This window comes from Cyanistes caeruleus, chromosome 5 (assembly GCF_971803275.1).
Source record: "Cyanistes caeruleus chromosome 5, bCyaCae1.hap1.1, whole genome shotgun sequence".
NCBI lineage: Eukaryota > Metazoa > Chordata > Aves > Passeriformes > Paridae > Cyanistes > Cyanistes caeruleus.
In genome coordinates, this window is record NC_141705.1 from 61,382,379 (window position 1) to 61,400,355 (window position 17,977).

Genomic DNA, 17,977 nt, shown 5'->3' on the forward strand with positions numbered 1-17,977 from the left:
AGAACTGCACACATTTGTTCATTAACCCTGGCTTTGATAAGAAACCCTCTCTGGGACTACACAGACACAGAAATGGGAGCACAGGAGAAACCATATCCAGTTTGTTAACCTGGTTGTAAAGGTTACAAATTACTCCTGGCCATGTAGTTTGGAAAGCTGTTATCGAACATGTGCTTTGTCTGCATGGAACCGCAGCATTGCTTAATTGGCATTTTCCCTTTGGATACTTGGTTGAAAAGTGCAGTTTGTCACTGTTAATCTTTAATTCACGTTAACTCCAGAATGTGCTTGGTGCACTGAATATGCTGAGTAGTACATGTTGAGGATGGAATAATAAATTGAGAGGTCATTTGTGTGCAGTGAAGTGTGATTAGTGATCTCTGTATTTTTCAGGCCTCTGAGCTCAGACACCAAAGAACAACAGCTCTGTACATACAGTGCACAAAATAGGTGTTGTGGGTTGACCTCTGAGCCAAACTCATCCCCATTTTTTCACTTACACCCCTCCTCATCAGGAGGACTTCCAAAAGTGTTTGCCTGCAATACAGGTGGGTGGTTGAAGAACTGGTTAGATATTTTCAGTAGAAGGGGATAAGAGATGCTCAGGGGTTCTTTGTTGTTTGATTACAGTTCACAGCTGGCAAGAACATGTCGTATGTGCATTGTCTGCTTTCTGCCATTTAACATTGGATCTTATGTGTGTTTACATGAATCCCTAAGAAAGAATGTTACACCTCTAGCAATACTATGTTTAAAGAAGGACTAGTAAGGTAAGTAGAGAAATTACATATTTATGTCAGCAAGCATAGAAAAATTACTAATTCTGACCTCTATAAATATCTTTGAGGTTAAATAGCAAGGGGAAAGGAACTAATTTAAATAGAAAAAGTATTAGCTATCCCTTCTTTTGAGCCTGGGATCAAGAGTGTGGCCCTAAGTGAGTTTACCACTTTGCTGTATTGGGAACATTCTTTTAGCTGAAAGTTGTATCTCCGTTTGAAATGTAACCATTACAGCATAAGAGTTGCTACCAGTGACTCATCTCAGTTATCCTTCTCATTTTCTTTTCTTTTTACTTTCATAAAACTCTTTCAAATTCCTGAAAATAAGGCATCTAAACAATATAGCATTGACAGTTGTCCACAGCAGAAGAAGGCTGGTGATGCACAGGCTTCTATAAATTTTGCTTTTTATGCCAAGGAGTTGTCACCACACTGTTTCACAGCTTCCTTGTTCTAAGGATACTGCCATTCTCACAAACCAGATGAAAGGCTGTGTCCTGGAGGAATAATCAAACCCTGAAGGTGTAACCATATGCTTTAAGGGATTTCTTTGAAAGCCTAATGCCTAAAAGAAATGCTGGAAGGAAGACTATAAAGAAGGTGATAAGACAAAAAAAAATAGTAATATGCAAAACGAAAATAAAATTATAGTCATCTGACTCATGTTCAAATAACTTACTTTCCTTATCAGTTTTTAAAAATTTTCTTGTTATTCTTTATTTAAGTCTCTATCCTCAACAAGAATGTTTCTTCCTGGAAATATATTGAATTTCTAAATGTTGAAATGATTACAGAGAAGTTATAAAAATTCAGACATATGTTTTACAGTAATATTTCCCTGTTAGAATATATTTTGAGACAGTTTTGAGTATTTTTATGTGGAGTAAAAAAGGAATTAAATCTCCTTTGATTCTAAAAGCACTTGTATTATTTTGGACAACTCAAATTTATGATTTTAATTAGTAAAAAGTACTTTCAGATCTTTCATCAAGGAAAAATGCAAGAAATTTCAAGTACAAGGTGGGTTTTACCATTATATTTGCAAAGCAAGAATGAGTTTGTACAATTCATTTTAGAAGTATTGCCAAAGGTACATATCAGATAGTATTTGAGCAATCTCGAAAAAAAAAAATACAATAAACACTTGTATTGAAAGGAGATTGAGTTTTACATTTACACAGGGAATGGAAAATTCTTAATGGCTTTAAATATAGCTAAGTTTTTACTGTTGAGCCAATTTCTCTGGACTTACTCTAAGTTGCTTTTTTTGTTTGTTTGAAGATAGTGTGAGTTGTAAATTCCAATAATCATTTTTGGAGTACAGAATAAAAAACACTGTAAATTTCTCTCAAGTCCCGAGAAAGTTTGAGAATGTCATCTATATGTTCTTTACATGTGGTAGTATGCCACAAGGTATTTTCCTAGGAACTTTAAAAAATGAAAACTACTTCACTACATGATTTCTGACAAATAGTTTTTATTCGCTTTTTACAATAATATCAGTAGACTTATAATAAACCTGCAGCTTAAGAAATTGCTTCAGACATTGTTCCTGAAGATTCAATAAGTTTCTGGTAAAAAATATTTTCAACTAAAAAAATAATTTGCAGCTCTGCTTACAAACCAGAAAACAGCCAATAATGATCTTAAGCATGATTAGATTTCTGAGCTCACTTGAAAATACTTTTGTTGTAGCAACAACTGTGAGTGAATATTGTTTGAAGTAAACAACTTTTCCTTGCAGAAATGTTGTCCAGCTGCACTGTTTGAGTTACAAGTTAAAGCACATGTCCCCATGTCCAACTATTGTGCAGTGTAACTCCCTTAAAGAGAGGAGGGCTGTAGAAGGAAACACATACAATGCTTTTTACCATGAAACAAGTAGGAAGGGTAAAGGCAGATCTTGTTTTCTATAGTTAATGAACAAAAATATTCCCAACATGGGTTGGCATTGTAAACAGTGAATACGTTAGTTAATTCTTACTCCCTTCTTCTCAGAACCTCGAGATTTGCTAGTCTCAGAATTCATGGGCATGATATGCAGCTAAGAAAACAGCGGTGAGTCATTCTTCCTCAGTTTCCCAGAGCAGGTGTTAGAGATTGCCATTGCTGAGGTGGTTTGCAGTTGAAATGCTACTTGCAGCTGCTCAGGGAAAAAGGATCTTCTGGTTTCAACATGCAGTACTCCTTGAGTTCGTCAAGGTGTACAGGTTTGGAAGATGCAGGTAACAGCTTAGTGAGAGGGGTCTCACTCAGATATCTGAGTGTTACATTTTAAACATTGTCAATTTTTACATTTAGTGGTTGGAATAACTTTAAGGACCAGAGGGAAAAAGAATACTTTCTATGTCTTCATCCTTTCCTTGTGACTTTTTATTGCATATTTGTCAGCAGTGCTATTTTTGTCCTGTCCTTTATGTCAATGCAGCTTAAAATTACTCCTTGCTTTCTGAGACTAAATGCAGACTCCTAAATTCATGTGGACAAGCCCAAACAGGCTGTGCTGTGCCTGTGGGCCTCCCCACCCTTTCTTTTTATTTATATAGGCATAGAGGCCTTTGATAAAGTCCAGAGAACACAATTTTGAAATTTTTATTTTAAGGCAGCTTTCCTAGAAAAAAACTATCTGTATAACCACCATGCTCCATAATAGTCTCCCAGATATCACCACCCTACATGGATGGGAATGGGGTATCCAGGAGCTCTACTGCACAGAGACAGAAATGATGGCTTCTCAAGAACTGTTTCCAAAGAGCCACTGGCCGATGGTGATGGTGCCTTTTCCTTTGTATTTGAGGAGGACAAGGCTTGACTTTCCATAGCTTGACTTGCTGTCAGTCACCAGATAACTCAGACCCTACACAAGCATATCTGGGGAAGCTTATGTCCCATCCCTGACACGATTGATGCCTACTTCATGGAAGCTTGTCTGCTTGAGATTCTTTCACCAATGCTGAAATAAGTCACAGACTATTTAGAATTACCAGTGCTTCCAGGTGATCCCAGAAGGTCTTGATGGGAAAAAAGGGGACGTAAAACTGACCAAAAAAAAAAACCCTTTAGGTCTTTAAGACAGTGCTTAACATCTGCATCTTATCTGTTATAGCTGAAGATCTTAAAACTTACAAATAACTTCAGAAATTTAATTAATTCTGTCTAAGTTGTCCCAGATAGATCTTCATAATTTATTAGTGGTATAAAATACTAGAGGATGAGGTCCTAAAAAGGATTCATGTGATGTGATAAAACTATAGTACAGCCAAGGGATTTTGGCTAAGTTAACTTATCCAAATGACTTATAGCTATTGCTAGGAAGTTTGTCTGGGGTAAAATAAAGCCCGGTCACTGGCCTGCAGTAGGAAGTGTGAGAGAGAAATGTTGTCTCAAGACTTCAGTTAAAACTTTAAAATGTCAAATGGTGCATGAAATCAGGAAGCTTGTTACAGAAAAAAGCTGCAGGAATTATTCATAATGATCTCATTTTCTTTCAATTAGTTATAGCAAGTTTGCCAAAGGAACAACCAAAGGAAATATAATCTCTCATTTGTTATCTTCAACTAATAAAAGAAAAAGAAGATTCTTGGAAAACAGGACATAAAAAGCCACAATTAAGGTTAATAAGGAGAAGAAATTCACAGCTGTCATAATGGATTACAATTAACACCTGCTATTCAGTATCACTGCCTCAGAGGATTGGGGAATTCCATGTACTACTGACTGAACAAACTCATCTGAATGCCTTGAGACTGACCAAAACTATGGTTTGATTTCTCAGTACTCTATTGAAAACAGTAGATTCTATCAGTCATAAGAAATACTAAATTTCTTTATTTTCTTGATAGAGAAAATTTTCACTCATTGGGAAACTAATGGCTCAAAAGACCCCCAAACTGGGATTACTGATATGTCCTGTATTACTGCAAGACTATAGATTTCCAGTAAACTGCAGGATATATGTGACTCTTAGAAGAGCTGGGAAAGGCAACTTTTAAAAAGAATGATTTCTCAGTTTTATCTGTGGCACAGGTACACTGTTTCAATTAATGTTATCATTGTTTGCATTGTATTCCAATGACATAAGTATATTTTAAATTTCTCTTAAATTCTCTTTTGCCAATTTATCAAGGTCTGTCATGCATGGTAGAGCAGCCATTAAGATTCTGTAAGGCTTACTGACCTTCAGTATTTCATCTTGAAATGCTAAATACAATTGCTTCCTCCTGAAAACTTTAAATAAACAAAGCTAAAAGCTGATGACTTCACCTCACAACAAAATACTGTCTTGGGATCTAATGAAGGTTCTTTAAGCAGCACTGTCAATGTATTTTAAAATTTCATTTCAAGAAAACATCTTGACATAGAAGAAGTCACTTGCAATTCTTTGTTTTCCTTTATTAAACTTGTTAACAGTTCATTAGTAACAGTTCTGTATATACTGAAGTGGAAAGCCCTGAGGAGTATTGAGTCCCACTAGGAAAAGAAAAAAGAGGGTAAAAATTTGTATGGTTGAGGAGTCAGAAGGAAGAAAACCAGTATAAGGTACTAATTTGTATGTTAAAATAAGCTCTTTCAGCCTTTGGAATTTCTCAAGAAAATTCCCAGAAAAAACACTAATTTCATTTTGTGTTCTAACTTCCTTCCTTTTTCTCCTATATGTTTTTAACATTTAGAAGTAGCGAGCTGCTTATATCATGGCACAGTTATGTAAGTCATCTCAGCAGATTTTTCATTCTTTATTGTACTGCCTCATCTTTCCCCCATTAAAAGAAAGCAAATTGATTCCTGGTTGGCTTGACTTGATCAAGAAAATACCACATTTAATAAGCACATAGAAGAGGATGAGGTTATGAAACATATTTATTTCCTTTTGTCTTTATTTAAGTTGTTAATTATTGACTTAATTAAGCCTTTTGATAAGAAGAGGTGAATTCTCCAACATCGTTTTAGGGAAAATAGTTGGAAGGAGACAGTTTCAAGGTGCTGATTTGAACTTTTTGTTGAAAAAATGCTTAGTTTGCTCATTTATGGCTTTTTTTTCCTCCCTAAGTGCATGAGAGTAAAATTCTGTAGAGTTCATATGAGCAAAGTTTGTTTCTTTCCTGCCTCTAGAGAAGATATAACCCTTTAGACATTACAGGATGTCCCTTTTAAGTATGGCTCAGTGTCATGTTGATCGGTCTCCTAATGCTGTTCAGAAATTCCAGCATGTGATTCTGTTCCTACTGCTAGTAAGTTTTGCCTTCATATATATAAGCCGCAAGTGAAGGCCATTTTGGATAAAAATGAGTATTATTTCTGTTCTGAAGAATACCAATACTGACTTGAGGATGCAATGAAATTTGTGTCTCTTGCACTGATTGAATCCACTTGTTCTGAGTAGCAAATTCACTCACATTTAACCCTCCTGTCAAGATATCCTGTCATGACCTTGGCTCAGACACTCAGGATAGGAATTTCCAAAGAAAGCTGCCTTTAGTTCCTATAAAGATGAAGACATGAATGATTTAACTGCAGTTCTGGGAAGTGCTCTTCGAAATTTACTGATGAACTTTCCAATTATTGGAATAATTTTGCTTTCACTGTTATCACTTACAGTGACTTGCACTTATTTTCCTTCCTCTTTGTTCTCATTCCTGTAGTGGAAGTTTCATATTCCTTGTGTTTCTGATACTACAAGGAAGGGGTTGGCAGCTCAGTCACCTTTCAGTATAACTGTGATAAGGGCAAATCTTATATAATATATATAATCTTAATATATATATATATATAATATAATCTTAATAATATAGGAGTTGGTGATAATTACACCTAGGCTAATCTTAGATTGCTTTATTATCATATTGTTCCCATACATTTGTTCCATATTATTCCTATGAGAAATGCAACTAAATATTAAGAGCTTCATTTTGTTGTGGTCCTGCCCACATTAAACTAGAAAAGGATTTTAATCCGAGAAAGAGATTCACTAGGATGATAGGGGTCTTACTTTGAGGTTTGTGGACAGTAGAACCACAGTAACTGTGATGAAGCTGCCTGGATAAATGAGTTGACTAACAGCTGTATTTGTGTACTTGGAATGGGTAGTGATGTGATTATCTAGGGCCATGTGTCCTAGGACACACTGTTCAGGTTTCTGTGGTAGCTACTCACCTTGGGTGCTATTAAATCTTGAGCCTGAATCCTTGGTTGAAGGCTGAAACATTGCTTTATCCATGGAGAATACCATGGATAACTTATAATGGATAATATATATATATATATATATATATATATATATATATCTCAAATACACTGTTTTCCCTCCATTGTTAGTGTTACCTCTGTACATTGGGCTGGCTGACTCAAATATTCATTTTCTCTGAGCTTTTGCCACATGGAGTTGAAATGGATCTTAAAGTACATTTCTATACTATTATTTTTCTCATACAGAACATCATATGAACAAGATGGATCATCTGAAATTGCTGTTGATCACCCAGCTATCTCACTGTAGGCAAAGAATTCCCTCTTCTGTATTTTCCTCAAAACAGTGAAGGTCCTAACAAGAAAGGTATCTGCAGTTCAGAATTTAAAATATCTGTGAAATCATCTGAACCGTACCTGATCAACAGGCGCTCAGACATTTTGGAGCCACTAGAGGCAACATTCTATGGATGAACAATTTATATTTATCTTCAGGGTCCAATAAAACAATAAAAGAAGGCAGAGGATGTCAGATATCATCTGCACTAGCGCTACTTGCAGTTGTACTTGCTACTATCCCGTTAGGATATAGACAAGAAATGTGGATATTAAGTACTAGGAATGGAAAGGAAAAGCAGATTTTAATTTTTTGCAAAGTCAAGAACACAGTACTACGTAGTGCAAGTCTTCAATGGAGGAGCATTTTTCTTCTCTTCTGGTGTCAAAAGGTAAAGTTATTGTTATTTCTGTACATAGAAACACTCTGCTATGAGTTGCCTTAGTTCCCCTAACTGAGAAGGATTAATTGGAGAAAGTATAGTATTAATCTTTTCCTTAATGTATGCCAACAACAGTTGGAAAATATTATCCAGTAAATGCCACGCAAATAACTCAGCCTTGTGTAGAAGAAATACCTTCTTCAACCTGGGGATGTTTACTTCAAAAGTAGCCACTCTGAATCTGTTTCTACTGTTCTGCCTGCAAGACTAACAAGTTAGATCAGATGTAACCATGTTTTAGTCTTTTTGAAACTTTTCCTTTGGAGTACATATGAATTTCCTAACTAAAAACAAAAAAACAAACAAAAACAACAAACCAAAACAAATAAAAAAAAAAATAAAAGAAAAGGAAAGAAAGGAAAAAAGAGAAAAACAAAAACCCAACCAAATAACAGGGTGATCTTAATTTAGTCCATCCTTTATATCAATGAGATAATTTATTATAACCATTGGACTCAGGATGTAGTAAAGCTTTCAGATGGCTGCTTAGCTCTCAGGGAAAAGAAAGGACTAAGAGATATGCTGGAGATCCAGATTAGCAAATGGCCTTTTTTCATCCAAGAAAATGCACCTGGACCAGGTGGAGATAAAATGAAATAAAAGGGATTTGGCCAGTGTCCAACAGAAAGTGGCTAACAGGGTGACAAGCTGAGTGGTCACAGACTTAGCAATATTCTTTGGAAAGACAAATTGACAGTCTTTAACATATTTATCATTGGTAAATGAGTTAATGAAAACCAAAATAAAATTAATCAGGAAATTGATTTTCAAAATGGTCAAAATAAAGAACTCTGAGCGATGAAGCTCTTTTGTTCATGAGTATATTGGTTCCCTCTCAAAGCTAGAAATAAGGAAAGTCTCTTTATCTCTTTGACTACAGACCAAAGTTATAACTTGGTGTTACCTTTCCTGTGCACATGATGTCAGGTTAGGAAAAATCATATTCAGTGTGTACCACTGAATTAAGGAAAAATATAAAATGTAGGACCATTTTATTTCATCCAAACTATGTAAGAAACACTTCTGGTTTTGAGGTTTTGTGGTGGCAAATAATTTACTTCTTTTGTGATACGTCTACCAGTGATTAATGCTGATATCAACGTGCTTATGAATTTACCAATCTGTTTGTCTTCAAGTCTCCTGGAAGATTACATCCCACATGCTCACATTTATGTTCTGCCTCTTGCAGTTTACTGGAGATTTATCTCCTCAGAGTGCTAAAGATTGACTGTTGGGAGCATCCCAACAATAAAAGAGAAGGAGGCAGTGTGTTTGTTGCCATAATGAGATTGAAACTTCTTTCCCGGTAAGTGGACAGCTGGATGACTCAGCCATTTATCAGCTAAGGATAGAGAAATGGAGGTGCCTGGAGAAAAGAACTACTTATTATGGATGGCAGCTGGTATGACATGGATATGAATCATGAGGAAACCAGTTAGTTTAGGAAGAGCCCAAAGGAGACTGTGAAACATTGCAGAAATACCAGAGGACAGGTGACTGCATTGAGTCTTATATTATTATTATTTCCAATAATTGGTCAAAAGTGATTCATGTCTTCAAAGTTCTTTCCCAAGAGGATACTAAAGTTACAAACCCTACTTCACAGACGAGATTTCTACCATGTAGAATTTTTTTTTTTTTTAAGTGTGTAAGAGAATTAATCACCTCCTTTATTCAGAGAATTAAATTAACACTGCTTTGGTTGACATCGCAGTTGAAACCTTTGGTAACTGATAAAGGAGTTTTAGTCATTACATTAATGAATAAAGTCATATTAGAGGTAAAAAATGAAGGAATAGAACATGTTGTTGTTGGATAGTAGAACCAAACACTAGTTTTACCTTCTGAAAGAAGACTAGAGATAGAATTGTATAAAAGAGGGAAAAGGCAAGGAAGAGTTTTTACATAAATATTCTAATTTTTGTCTTTGAGTTCTTGGGTAGAAGAAGTAATTGAGTTTACCTGAAAGTCACAATAGAAACAGATGTATTAAGAGATAGCCAAGAGGATTGTAAATTATTTTCTTTTTTTGTTTATTTTTGGTGATAATCTAATTTATCTGAGGGTGTTCATGTAAGAGTCTTGTTTCCCAGCTTGCGACTTTTGGTCAGTGTTTGCAATCCCTCTGTATAACCTTCACAAAATTCTGTACAAATTCTGTAAAATTTTTTTCTTCATATTCTTCACACTCTTTGCATTTTTCTGATTTTGTGGAAGTCAACTGAAAAACAAAATGCAATAGTAAAGCAGGATACCAATCCATTGGTTCTGATAGAGAATTAATTTTTTTGCCCTATTTTTGTGAATAATTCCAATGCAGGAAAAGACCACAGAAAATTATAGTGGAGGCTTATATGGTAGTTATGGTCTGTGCAGTTCCTGGCTTACTTTTTGAATAGGATCATCTTTGAGAGGTACATCAGTTCAGTGAAAGATGCAAATGACTGTCCCTCTGAAAATAAGGATTCTTTTCCCTGTGTGTCTCACATATCTGACTGCAGGTACTGAAGCTGCAAACTGTCATAGACACACATTCAAACACCCTGACATATGTAACCATGCACAAAAGTATTTGCTTTGATGGGAATCCTGAAAGTGTTTTTCTAAAAACTACTGATCTCTGATTTTTTATTATTATGTGCGCAGGTTATTGGAATCTCATTAGTTTTCATCTCTAACATCCCACTGTTTATGTAACAAAAGAGGTATTTCTGCTACCAAAGAAACATTTTTGATTTGTGCTTTTTCTGCAGACTATTGGTGTTGCTTACCTTATTTTTTTCAAAGGTTTCATTTCCATTTTTCCATATGTTCCACACATCCTGTGTTTTACTACAGTTTTTTATACGACATTCTTGAATTATCACTTCTGTCTCTAAGAAAAAGCACCTCATTACAAGTTCTTGGCATTCTTCCTGAAAAAAAAAAAAAGCAGTTCCAATAGTTTTATGATTAAAAAGGAATAAGTAAATGTAGGACATAATTTGTGATATAATTTAAAACACAAGTATGATATAAGTGAGATGTAATCTAAGATAAAATCAGCCACAAAGAGGGTGATTTTTACTTACTAGGCATCTTTTCTTACTATTCATTCTATTTTCATACATTCATTTCATATTTTCATTCTTACATTCATTACTATTTTCATGCTATTTGAATATCGGCAGAGATGGGCTATGAGACCCAAAAAGAAAAAGGCCAAGCAGTTTACTAAGATGAGGTGAGACTTAGTGTCTTAGTGAAGAACATAGGAAAATAATTAGGATAGGAATCTGGCACATAACTAAACATAGTGGAATTGAATTAACATTATTTTTAGTAGTTTAAACACTTTAACTCAGAAATCTGAATTCGGAATGGATAAGGGAGTAGAGGAAGTAGGTAATGTTCCCTTAAATTACAAATTAATCCCAGCATTATTTTAGCATTGTTTGCTTTGATAAAATAATTTTGAATCACACAAACACAGAATGGTTTGAGTTGGAAGGGGCTGTAAAGATCCTGTACTTCCAACCTCTCTGCTATGCACAGGGGCACCTTTCTGTAGGCCAGGTTGCTCAAAGCCCATCCAGTGTGGCCTTGACCGTCCCTTTCAATTGATTAATTTTAGTAGCAGATGACTAAATAAAAATAATTAATACCTGCTTGCATAATTTATCATAAGTGCTTTGATTAGAAGAACTGTTTATTCCAAGGAAATTTATTTTATTTTAGACATGTTTATTAAATTAGAACAAGTCTGCTTTAGGAGATAGTTCCTAGTAAGGAAGTGAAGCCACCACATTAAACATTAGTTGTGGTTGTATGTGAAGTTTACTTACATCCTCATCTGCGTTTGCAGTGTATAAACTGACATCAATATCCTACAAAAAAACAAGAGTTAGAATTATAAACATTAGCTAACAAACACCATCCCTTTCCCTCCCACTCACACTTCTTAGCTGAGTGCGGTGCTAAATGTTTTATTAAGTCTTCTTCTATGATTATATGAAATGCTGACTGTTTTATGAACTTACTTTGGATGTCTTGATCCTTTCCAAATCTTTAAGAACTTCTGCCCACTTGCAATGACCTGCTTCAGTCTTTGGTACATAAGCACTAGAACAGAAGAAACAGAGTAACCATTAGGCTGAACAGGAGATATCTACAACCTTTATGCTGAAAAAAAGACTCAGCATTATAAGATACTACAGATACATTGTTTACATGTAAATAGATATGTTAAATGTTTGGGTCAAGCAGGCATATTTGACAAATTATAAAATCACGTAAAATCTGTATCTCATGTCACACACTGTATAAACAATGTGGGTTGTTTAAAAGGCCAGATTTATAGAACATAATGCAAGACAAAGGTTCGATTACCTGATGTAAAATACCTAAAATTGCTTTAAAGTGTAAAAATAAAATTCCAAATCCACTCTCTGAAGGGACTGGAGACAAGCAACAGCTGTGATAGTAAAAATAAATAATTTGTAGTTACTGTCTGATTGGCATTGACTTTGTAGTTACCACAGGAAGAAGATGATTAGTCCCATCCCACTCTTTAAAAGGCAAAAACAATGGCTGTTCAGAAGCCGATACAGCGGATACTGCAGACAAACATTTTTCAGGTGTATTTTCTGAAAGACACAACAAAGGTGATACCTTGTCACAATTTGATTCCACAGATTTTTGCTTTAGTACTGACTCAATTAACCAATTTGCCAAGATTTCCAATAAAGACAAAACCCTGTTGTGTGTAGCTGGAAAGACCAACTGCTTTGCAGCTTGGAAAAATACATAATCACTTTACCAAACAGTTGGTAGAAAATCAGATGCTGAAGGCACACTGTGAAAACCTGAACTTATCCTGAGATCCCTATTTATTTATCAGTTCATACTGCAGACTGCAGTTTAATGCAGACACAATGTTAAAGAACTTTTGCCTTCCACCTCTCCCCAGCTACTATTCGTTATCCAAATTCAAAGAATTACCTACAACATTAACTCCAATATTGTGGTTGCATTTATGTGAGGCTCTACATTGAGTGCATCGAACGCTATAGTTATGTCTACAAATGTTAAATAAAATATTTAGATAGAGTATATACTTACATTGCTTTACACAGTGTATGTGTGTCTAATAGTGGGCAGTGATGCATTAAAAAATGTGCTCAATGGAGTTTAGCCACTGGAAATAAGGAAAAGCTGTGAGAAGCTGTGCTTTGTCCATAAGGAAACATTTTCCTTGCACAGCTTGTTCCAAACTCACAAGCCCTTTGATTTAGCTGATAAAGTTCCCTCACAGGCTTAGGTTAATTATCTGCTACAGAGCAATGCTTTTGACCCAAGGTTTTATTGCTTATCGTACACGCAATACTCTATAACTGACCCAAACGATATTTCTTTAGTAGTAGTTTCTTTACCTGCTACTTGCAAGTAAATATTTAAAAATGGACATAAAAAGAGAACATAAAAAAACAAGAGCCAGCATTGTGCAGTAGTAAAAATATTCAAATGGGAGATCAGTCCATCACTATCAGGATTGCAGCTCACTTGCTGAAAGCCATCTTCATAAAGCAGAGCCAGAAGAGTAGTGATCACATGTGTGACAGGACTTCTGGAGAGTATTTGTAACAAATATTTGCTACTCTCTTAAACAGAAAATGCTTTAAATACATTGCAATTATTGTTTCCAAGCCCTAAAGATATAGGTGAAATAGCATAATTACCTAATCCTACATAAATTTCCACATTCAATAATGGGACACAGTGTCAGTCCCTTTTATTGTACCTTTGGTTGTCCTAAATCTGTTAAATAAGAGCTATGTAAATAAATGATTCTTTGACAATCTGAACTGCAGTAACGACAGAGCAAGTAACATCTCCTACATATTCTGAACAATTTCCACATGGAGGATGCAGAGTTATGATCAGCCAAAGTAGGTCTACTAGCAAGGCTAAACCTGTCACTCCAACCACATCAAATGGAAATTGAAAATATGTGAATACTAAACCCAAAATATTAAGTACTTATAAATGTATATTTTTCAAATATACAGGAAAACAAGGAAAAATAATTATTAACTGCTTGGATATGGTCAAAAGAGCTAAATCGTTTTACTATAGTATGACAGAAAGGCTTTAACCTTCTCACAGTTAACATTTATTTGAAGTTGCCATGTTATTTCTTTTGGGTTTGGATTTTGTTAATTTGTTTTTGTTAAATCTGCATACTAACTGCTTGCATTTGATATGCTAATCCTTAGAAAATATCCTATTTTTGTTGGGTTTGGGGTATTTATTTATTATTATTATTTAAGTGAAGTTCAGAAGTAGCCTCATGGGGAAACTCCAAGTATATTTAAAGAAATTTTAAACCTGATTGGTGGATACGGCTGAAGGAAACATGTTTTAACCCCAAATTTTAAGAAAATAATTTAAAGTATACTAGAAATATTTTACAATAGCTAAACATTTTTATCGTTCATTCTACAAGACAGTTTTTATTAAAAGAGATGAGGTGGCCACAAATTAAAATATTAAAGACTTATGATGAGTCCATAAGCACAAATCAGCTTTGTAATTTATAATTAGTGTTACTGGACCTTAAAAGGCTGATTTGACAGGGAGTCCCAGTCTGAATGCATTGTCAAATTTATCCTGCAGAGCAAAGTATTCAAGATGAGGAAATACTATATTATAATATTAAGTGAATAATGGTCCAGGGTTATCATTAGTTTGTCATTTGTTTCCTATTTTAAATTATTGTTCCCTGTAATGACACTGGAACAATGTATTCTTAATGATTAAATGTTGTCTGCATCTTTGGTTTCCTTAAATATTGTAGGTAACCTTTATTGTAATAAAATTATAAATGCTAATGTAAAATAAATGCTTAATTTTTAGAAGCAATAGAAATCTTGTACTGATGATAAATATGTGAAAAATATACTACATGCATACTCTAAAGGGTACTCCATTTGTTCATAAAGAGGTTCTAATGTCAACTACATCCTCCAACACACTCCTTTCATTAATGCAGGGCCATTTTCTACTTGAATTTATTAATTATTTCATCTAAACCATTATTCAACAACTGAAGCATTGCTAGCTGGCTTAGAAGCTTTTAAAAATTGTTCTCCTGCCTTGAACACATAATGTACATTACAATGTAAAACTTTTCTTTGGACAATTCTGGTTCTGATTTCTTTGTGTAATCATTAACTAATTATTCTCTGTTCCTTACATCCCTGGTATTTAAACTTGTGAACATTGGACAAAGGAGCAGCTCATATTTCCAGATATAAATATTTTTTTTCTGGAGCTTGTGTCCTGATTACTTGCTACTCTAAAGTCTTTTGAAGTGAGTATATGCTCTTCCAAAAAGTAGTTATGATATATACAATAAAGTTTGGGAAGCATTATTGTGTAACAGAAAAGTTAAGCATTTTAAGAGCAGTTACCTCTGAGCAATATCTAAGGTAAAGTAGTATTGTTTTCTCTTTAAAGCAAAATCTATAAGCAAAGCAAAAAATCTAATAATCTATAAGCAGATGTGAAAAACTTTCTTTGGGAAAGCAGAAATAGCCAATGACTTTGCTGGTTTGGCTATCATAGAAACAATAATCTAAGTTACTCAAAAGAAAATATTAATGGCTTTTTACAGTATTAAAGTTACATGTGATAGAAAATACAGACAGTTAAAATTACATGTTTCTGCCTGAATACCATATGTGTAAACTTCTTTATTAATATTTTCTTATAAATGTCTGTTTGAATCCTTGAGGTGAGATATTCATCAATAAGAAAGTTTATTTCCTGGCTATGCCATTTGGTGCTATTGGTAAAAGTCTTCTCTTTTTTCTCCTTATTTTGAACTGTATTTTTATTCTTTATTTATATTTCTATTCCTCATCTGCTTCCTCGTTCTTGAAAATGAGTCACCAGAAACATACAATGTACTCGGATCTTATTAGGGATTTGGAAACTGGTGATAATAGTTTCTGTGGGAAAAAGGGAACTACTGCCATTGTTTTTCTTCATGACTGTATTACACTGTTGGCTCAGACCTCAGTATGTTCCCCAGCCAGAACTTTATGTCCTGAGAGTCTTTCACCATTTGCAGAAAACCCTCACACTATAAAAAACTCCAGAGCCTTGAAGTCTAACCTTCTTAATTTTTGGTTACTCTCAAATTTTCTGTAATGTCTTGACTTTTGCACACAGCTTTTTCCCTTGATCAGCCCTTTCCTTTCCTTGTTCCCATAAGCAAATCAGCCTTCTCAAACACCTCTCTCTTGGAACAAACTATTTCCCCATTTCTTATCATCATTCTGTAGTACAATAGACTTCTTGCACATTATTTATTATTATTAATTTAGTCAGTCTCTTCTTCTCCCCTGTTGTACAAAGACATGTCCTCAGCATTTTCTCTCTGGCTTCCTGTGCAGCAAAGTACTTTAAATCTTCTATTCTCTGTTACTGCTGCAAATTTCTTTCTAAAATCTGACCATCACCTCCAGCTCTCTCCAGTCCTTTGACATTTTATTGAGCAATGTCTCATGCATAAAGTAGGGGTCTTTTTAGATCCATATTCAAGTACTGTCTATATCATGTAGAGATGAGTTTTACACCCACTCATTTTTGTTGTCACAGAAATTCTTGAACAGTATTTCTTTTGCCACAATAATTAGAGCCTCCTTTAGAGAACTCTGCTTCCTCCCCCAACAAAATCTCACCCCACAGCTCTTGTTCTTCTATCCTGCTTGTTGGCTCCACTAATTAATTGTTCTGTCCTCTTGCTCTAGTGCAATTACCTTCAAGGAGACCAAGCACCAAATACAACACAGCTACAACAGCAGTGCTTCTATTTAAAGTTTTTGTGTTGTGCATAATATTGGAGCTCCTTCTCCCTGCCCAGAAGCATATAGAATGTCACTAGGCAAACTGAACCAGCTGGGATGGATAGTGGTTGAGCTCAGGTGACTTGTACAGAAGGCATAAACCTGAGAGGCAGGATATTGAAAGGATGGCAATTAGGATGCTACTGGGGTCATTCCATAATAAACCATGTTTCTGGTTGTGGCTCTCAGATGGTTCAGGACCTATCACATATAAGGTCATGTCCCTGGTTTGCATTTGTGATTGGACCCCTGCCCTCAGGTACCTCTATATATTGTTAAGTTCACCACACCCCTTGGTCTTTGGAGCTTGCCACCAGAATATGTGGTTTCTGCAGTTGTTTTACCATCATTGAAGTATTTCAGGCAACTCCATCATTCCCATCCCTCTATTTGGCCATGCTCACACAGCCAGACTGGACTCAGAGTTGCAGCAAGCTGACTGTGACAACTGATGCCTGAACAGGGACTCCTACACTGGGAGATCTCTAAGGATGGGTTTGGCTGGGTCTTGGCCAAACCAGTAGGACTTTTCTCTCTGCTGTGGATTATTTCATCAGACCTTACACTTTTTGGTGACAGACAGACATCAGAGGATGACCAGCCATCTTGGAGGATGCCTACTAGGAATGAGAGTGAGTGGAGAGAGGAAGAGCTTTTCCCATTGCTCCTACCCCAACAGGGGGGCATATCCCACCCCATCCAAGTTTTGCTGCTTTGCAGGATGGGCTTAAGGCCTTCCACATTAGAGAGGGATGTATATGGACAGTACAAGTTACTTTAAGCAGACCACGGGAAGAAGGTTGGAGAGTGTGAGCTGAAAATCCTGATAAAATGGGTTTTGTGCAATTTCTCGGCTGCCACAGAGCTACCTATCACTTCTCTGCGTGGCACCGTGGGAAACTGCTCAGACTGTGATATCTTTTCAGTGGAATTTTGGGACTCAGTGGGAATCAGGCTGTATGATTTAATGACTAGGAGAGACCCTCCAGCACCTTGCTTGCTACCTGCCTTTCATGCAATTCTCGAGACTCTTAAAGACAAAGGGAAAAAGCAGCAAAAATCCAACTCCAACTCCACCTCCCAACACCAGACTGCTTTTAACCCTTCAAACCCTGGAGACAGATCACGAGAGCAAAGCCTGTCATGTTGCACATAGGAGCCCATACAATTTGTAACTCACATCATCTCGTGTTCCTTCCCTTCTCACCCTTTGGACTACCCTGGAGTGGGATACAGGGCCAAAATTTCCAGCGCACTCAGAGGAAACAACTGTTTGCCCCGTTACTCTGCACCCTGTGTCCACCTTCAGCTCCTCTATATGGAGCCCAAGATGACCACATCT

General features: G+C 35.7%; 1 protein-coding gene and 1 long non-coding RNA gene across 10 annotated transcripts in view; one reads left to right on the forward strand and one right to left on the reverse strand.

The window, feature by feature from the left end:
• The first annotated feature begins 393 nt into the window (after positions 1-393).
• LOC147653181 (uncharacterized) lies at positions 394-10,006 on the forward strand. The gene is made up of 4 exons (XR_015286972.1): positions 394-548; positions 631-770; positions 7,212-7,693; positions 8,934-10,006. It is a non-coding gene; the product is annotated as an uncharacterized LOC147653181 (long non-coding RNA).
• The window catches only part of IL15 (interleukin 15), a 33,410-nt gene continuing 25,193 nt past the window's right edge, over positions 9,761-17,977 (reverse strand). For 6 of the 9 annotated variants that reach the window (XM_023926382.2, XM_086889792.1, XM_086889789.1 and 3 more), the window contains 5 exons: positions 12,260-12,369; positions 11,764-11,845; positions 11,569-11,610; positions 10,516-10,659; positions 9,761-9,965 (listed from right to left, as the gene is read on the reverse strand). In XM_023926382.2, coding sequence (XP_023782150.1) covers positions 9,852-9,965; positions 10,516-10,659; positions 11,569-11,610; positions 11,764-11,845; positions 12,260-12,369 — 492 coding nt within the window. In that variant the 3' untranslated portion in view covers positions 9,761-9,851. Of the gene's footprint in view, positions 9,966-10,515; positions 10,660-11,568; positions 11,611-11,763; positions 11,846-12,230; positions 12,370-17,977 lie in introns of all 9 variants that reach the window. The other 3 variants (XM_023926381.2, XM_086889787.1, XM_086889790.1) reach the window with 1 other exon arrangement.